The sequence below is a fragment of the Fistularia commersonii genome, chromosome 1 (assembly GCF_037954325.1).
Source record: "Fistularia commersonii isolate RoL2024-O1a breed Wild chromosome 1, RoL_Fcom_v1.0, whole genome shotgun sequence".
In the NCBI taxonomy this organism is placed as follows: domain Eukaryota; kingdom Metazoa; phylum Chordata; class Actinopteri; order Syngnathiformes; family Fistulariidae; genus Fistularia; species Fistularia commersonii.
This window is the reverse complement of record NC_141284.1, coordinates 5,675,913-5,681,912: the sequence shown is the minus strand read 5'-3', so window position 1 is coordinate 5,681,912 and position 6,000 is coordinate 5,675,913. Positions and strand designations below refer to the sequence as shown.

The following is a 6,000-nucleotide window of genomic DNA, read 5'->3' as shown; positions in this document are numbered from 1 at the left end:
AAACAAGGGTCCACTGGGTTTCTCTCTGCCTCCTGTCTGGGTTCTCCATCTTCCTCACAAAATAAAACAAATAGCGGCTTCTCCGATGCCTCTGAAATCCCCCCCATGTTGGACGTGACCTTGTGATTGACAGGTGATCCGTCCACGTTAAACCCCGCCTACTGTCCCCGGCGAGAGGAGCCGTAGATGAACACATTAGTGACGGTGTTTTTTTTTTTGATTTCAGCGTCCAGTTGCGCCGCTTGTCAATCAAACATCCCTCTGATGCCAAACCCATGTCCGATATTCTTTTTCCAGAATTTTCGCAACAAAAAGTCCAAAATAATCTGGCGGCATGGCCAGTTGAGGCTGACGTGACAACAAACCCTTTCACCGTCCCAGAGCTCATTTGCTAACACAAGCACACACACACACACACACACACACACACACACACACACTCCTGTTTACCTTTGCGCTGCCCATGGAGGTGACCTTCCTGCGTGTGTGTGTGTGTGTTGAGGGCGGTGGCAGGGTGGGAAGGTCCTAAGGCGGCCAGATGAGACCCAAACTGCAGAGATGAATATCTGGTCGCCATGACGATGTTGATCGGCTAAAGTAAATCCGTATTACAGTAACCGTGGCGTCTTCGATCCTCGCTAAACATTAACCGTGACTCTGCAAGTTTAAGCCAAACCAAAACAAAGATTGCGGCCAGATGTAGCGGCAAGAAAATCAAATATTGCTTTGCCTTTTTTTTTAAAACTTGGTTGAGGGTCAAAAACAGAATGAAGGAGGTGTTGCTTGTTTGGGGGTAGGAGGTCACGGTTCGACCCCGAGGACTCACACACCTTCAAACGGGAAGTTCAACTTACAGCGAACCCTGGAGTCTAGATGTCCCGTCGTGTCCGGAAAACCCATTCACATTCTGACACACACACCCACACACACACACACGCACACACACACACACACACACACACACACCACATTTCCCCATCCCGCCGTCTTCAGCGTCTCTGCCCGTTCTCAGTTCAGTTCGGACAAACGTCCCACACCGTCCACTGTAGCGTCGCGTTGAATGAGTAATAGCTCTTATATTCCAGATTTTTGTTTTCAGATTAAAAAGAAAAAGAAAGAAAGCTCAATCTAACAGTCTCTCAAAGCAACTGCATGGATTCAGGCTGATGATTGTCAATAAAAAAGACAAAGTCTCTGTCCTTTGGCAGGAGGAGAGAGAGGAGAGAGAAGGGAGGAAGGAGAGGAAAAAAAAAAGAAACAGAAAAAGGAAGCGGTTTCACCTCTTGGTTTTCTCCAGGCGTATCGATAAAAAAATTGTAAAAGTGCAAAGAAACGTTACGTATCGACGAAAAAAAAAGATCTTCTCTTTCTAGTCATTCAGAAAATAAGCGAGGCTTATTTGCATATATAATAAGCAGCACCTGCAGCGGAGAGGGGCATTCTGGGAGTTAAAGGGTGGCGGGGAGGGGGGAAAGGGTGTGGGGTTCTATATCCGTTGTTGGATTTAGTGTGGATTTTGACGGGGCTTGACGTCCGTCCCGGTGGGGGTGGAGGGTTCTGAGGCAGGGGCACAGTTCGGGTTACGAGCTTTCTGGGGTCTGTAGAGCCAAGGGTCCCCCCCCTCCGGATTCTGCAGCTCCGCCCGATACGCAACCCATGCCGGTCTGTTGGAGCCACTCGGCACAGAGGGGCGGCTTCCTGCCGCCATCCGGGACATCTCCTCTGGGCATATACACATATATAAATATATGTGGCTATATACTTATATATATATATATAAGACCGCGGATTAGGCTTCTACAAAGCTGAATATACTTTTCCTCTGGCAACATCCGGGTGACATTGTTTGTTTTCCTCCGGGGGGGCGCCGCTGTGGCCATCACCTCTCCTCCACAGTGCACTCAGTTGCCCAGATACCAAGACTGGAAGGCAGAGACATGGCGCACGGTCAGGGATTTAAAACAAAAATAAACAAAATACAATAATCCCAGTCTGTATTTCTGGACATGGATGAAGTTTAGAGAATCAATAAACATCAAAACACTACTGTACATGCTATGCATGGATGCAAAAGTGAGACATTGGAAATATTGCAATACTACATGCTCTGTCAGGATTTACTGTAACTTATTCATCAAAATACGACACGCTCTGTCTGGATTAGGCGTAAAATACTGATAATATAAACATCTAAATACTACTTGTTCAATAGGAATTAATTGTAAAATACTGAAAATAATAAACATCAAAATCCTACACACTGTCAGGACTGGGTGTAAAATACGCTTTAACCAAAAAAAAATAACAATACATGCTCTGTCAAGAATATAGGTAAAATAGTGAATATAACAAAGGTCGAAATACTACACTCCCTGTAAGAATTGAGAGTAAAATACTTAAAATAAACATAAAAATAAAAGTAAACGGTAAATTGTTGGAAGTAATACAATTAAAATTGCAACATTAATTTTCAGGGTAATTTTTTTAAGATAATGCTCTCCCTGGATTAGGTGCAAAGTACTGAAAACAATAAAGATCAAAATACTTCACGCTCTGCCGGGATCAGGTGTAAAATACTGGAAATAACACGAACATTTACACTACATGCTCTGCCAAGTTTAACTTTAAATTATTGAAAATAAAAAGCATCAAAATACCATGTACAGTATGATTACATGTATGCACAATCTTAGGTCTGATTAAACGTCTCATTTTATTGGCCTGCTTCATGAATGCTTCTATCTCTTTACCTTTTGAGCTTTATAATTAGATTGACAGATTTTTCATTTCTTTATGTGACTGTCAGGCAGTGATTTATTGATCTATTTATTTATTAGTTTTGTATTTGTAAAGGTGACTAATTGCCAGTTGACTCATATGCTCCTGCAGAAAATAATCCCTGCCTGGATGAGGGACAATCATGTATCACAATCTCCAAAAGCATCAAATCCCCGGTAGATTACGACAGTCGGATGATATTGAGCATAATGCAATGTATTCAGAATATTTTCATGGGCATTGGGGGGGGGGGGGGGGGGGGGGGGGCAGTTGTCCAGGAGACGGGATTTGACCCAGATGTATAACCTGTCAATCACAGGGCCTATCACGCTTTATTGGTTGTCTCTGATCCGGAGCCTGATAATCCTGTACGCCCCTTGTTTTTTATTCTTTTTTTAATTTTTGAGAGCCGCAGATACTGCTGCATTTACAACACCACCGTCAATCTGTGTCTATTATGGGATGCAAAGAATGGGTCCATGACGTTGGGGCCGCGTGTAGTAACAACCAAAGTACTTGTTCTGCGTCCTGACAACCCACAGACTTTGGGATTTTTCCATTCGAACAACAAATCTGTGTGTGTGTGTGTGTGTGTGTGTGTGTGTGTGAGAGAGAGAGAGAGAGAGAGTGCCTGTATGTGTGTTGAGGGGGCGGCTGGAGCGGCATGATAACAACAGCATGATATTCTGGCCTCAGACGGGGAAAAGCTGGGAGAGAGGAAGGAGAGTGTGATAGGGAGGAGAACAGACATGGACATAGAGTGAGTGTGTGTGTGTGTGTATGTGAGTGTGTGTGTGTGTGTGTGTGTGAGGGAGAGGGAGGGCTCCTAGCTCAGCACTCTCTGCCGGGCTCCTCTGGCTCTGACACACTGCAATGCAGCAGCCACATACGATCCAAACTGCAGTCACATAACTCTTTACCAGCTGAGTAATATTTTTATATTCCTACAAGTACAACCCCCCACCCACTACTACCATCACTACTACTACTCTACTACTACTTCTACTACACCTACCACTGCATCCACACATCTGCATCCTGACAGACACTGGATTGTTTTCCTCTGTTTTAACGGCGGACGGCGCTGGCCGCGGCGGCGAGCGCAGGCTGTACTGACCTGGGCTTGGTAGAGTCCACCTGGATCTCGAGGGGTGACTCCGACGAAGGAGGAGCGATTGGCAGGGGGTGTCCCGGGGGCCGAGTATGCTGCGGGTGTTTGCGTTAACAACATCAGTGTGGCGGCGTCGACCCCTCATTCCACAAGTAGCATGACGCGGCACTTTTACAGAAACGTGATCAGATCTGTCCAAATCACAGAAGAAGCTACAGCAGGAACCTGCCCCACCTCCACCTCCACCCACCCCTATCTTGGCGTTCGAGACGATCGAGCGAGGGAAAAATTGTGATACATTGTCCGAGCATCTAGACATGATTCTTTTCGCCGTGATAAATGAAAATAACGGGGGGGAAAAGATCCATTAATAAAATGAAGAGGAGTAAAAAAATAATGAAATTGAAACATTCGCTGTGTTGGTGCAGAACCACATCCTCCTTTGCTTATGCATTGTTTTCTTTAGGTAATGCACTTTCTCGTTACGTTTGACCCGAAGGAAAGGACAACGGTCGCTCCAAAACAGTAATACGGTGATCCCTCGCTATAACGCGGTTTACTTTTCACGGTTTCGCTACTTCACGGATTTGCATCGTGTATTGTGTTCTGCATTCTGATTGGCTGAAAAGTCACTCCGCTTCTTCTCTACCTGTGCCTCAATAACGTTGCAGTTTAATATGTACACGTACGTAAAACAGCTTGCCGAATTTACATTACGTACGTGCAAATTCTCTTGCGATTTCGAGTTTCTCTAAAACCCAGGATGTTGACAAAACGCTCTGGACCGACAAAAAGGCCCAAAAGGCAGCGGAAGATGCTATCTATCGCAGATAAAGTTAAACTTCTGGACATGCTAAGGGAAGGTAAAAGCTATGCGGCTGTAGGTCGGCATTACGGAATTAATGAATCTTCCGTTCATTCCATAAAGAAGGAAGAAAAAAACATAAGGACGACAGCAGCAATGTATAATACAGTATTTAATTGTATAATAATTGTAAAAAAAAATAAAGGTTTCTACTTCACGGATTTGCCTATCACGGGTTCTTTTTGGAACGTAACCCCCGTGAAAAACAAGGGTATACTGTATAAAGGAAATTTGATCATTTCTATATTAGTTGAATATAAGCATATGTGTGTCAGTTGGTAGAGCAGGTGAAGGTTGGCGGTTCAAAGTGTCAAAGTGCCCTCGGGCAAGACAATGTGCCCTGCTCCCCCCACTTGCTCCCGATGGCCTGGTTTGCACCTAGTTATAGGAGTGAAGACCTTTAACCCTGTCTGCAGAACCGCTACCGCCATCTTTAATTAGCTACTTAGTATTTCGGCATTTAGTCTAGCGGGCACTACAAGTCCAACATCCCAGGCAGAAACAGCGAGTGTCTGTTTTGGTTCGGTCCGACCCGCGGCATTACTCCGCCACGCTGCACTGCAGGATTCTAACAACCATCGCAACCAAAGGGAGGGAGGGAGGGGGTGCTAATGTGACTGAAATACAGTTCGAGTGAAGGTGTCATTCCTAATCTTTCATTTTATCACTTGAGGTTTATTTTTACCCCCCTCCCTCCATCCCCCCATCCTCGTTTTGAGACGCCCTGAAATGATCATTTCAATTTCTCCTTGCTGTAATGAAGAGGGGCCAGCCGTCGCAGCTTTATCGTTTATTCTCCGGCTATTACCAGATGCAAATGAAAAGCATCAAATTCAATTAATATCACGGCATCTTATTTGTGCCGTGTCGATTTCTCAGCCAAGAGGTCGGGGCGAATAAAATCCCCACCACAAATAAATAATACTTGCATGCTAAACTGATTAGCAAATGGCTTGTGTAATTCAGAAGCTACAGGGCAGAGTGAAGGTCTGTGGGGAAAATTTGTGTGTGCACTGCTGCAGCCGCATTTATGTTTTCAATTTTGGCGTGAAACATCGAACACACAGATCACGTCTAAAGTGGCGCTCCTTTTCATGTGGTCGCTCGTTACATGTTTTAGAAAGTTGTAATGACTGTGAAAGTTTTCATAATAAGTCTCTGTTTGTTTAAACATATGTAGTCAAGTAGCCTCTGAGTATAACTGAGCCAGGAGACTTTCGCCCCTCACTGTGAAATCAAGTTAGTA

At 44.7% G+C, this 6,000-nt stretch overlaps 1 protein-coding gene across 1 annotated transcript in view; it reads right to left on the bottom strand.

Moving 5' to 3' along the window:
* Positions 1–1,460: 1,460 nt before the first annotated feature.
* nfic (nuclear factor I/C) overlaps positions 1,461–6,000 on the bottom strand; it is a 41,190-nt gene continuing 36,650 nt past the window's right edge. The window contains exons 12-13 of the mRNA XM_086145818.1: positions 3,896–3,984; positions 1,461–1,922 (exon numbers count right to left, since the gene is read on the bottom strand). Coding sequence (XP_086001944.1) covers positions 1,902–1,922; positions 3,896–3,984 — 110 coding nt within the window. The 3' untranslated portion in view covers positions 1,461–1,901. The remainder of the gene's footprint in view (positions 1,923–3,895; positions 3,985–6,000) is intronic.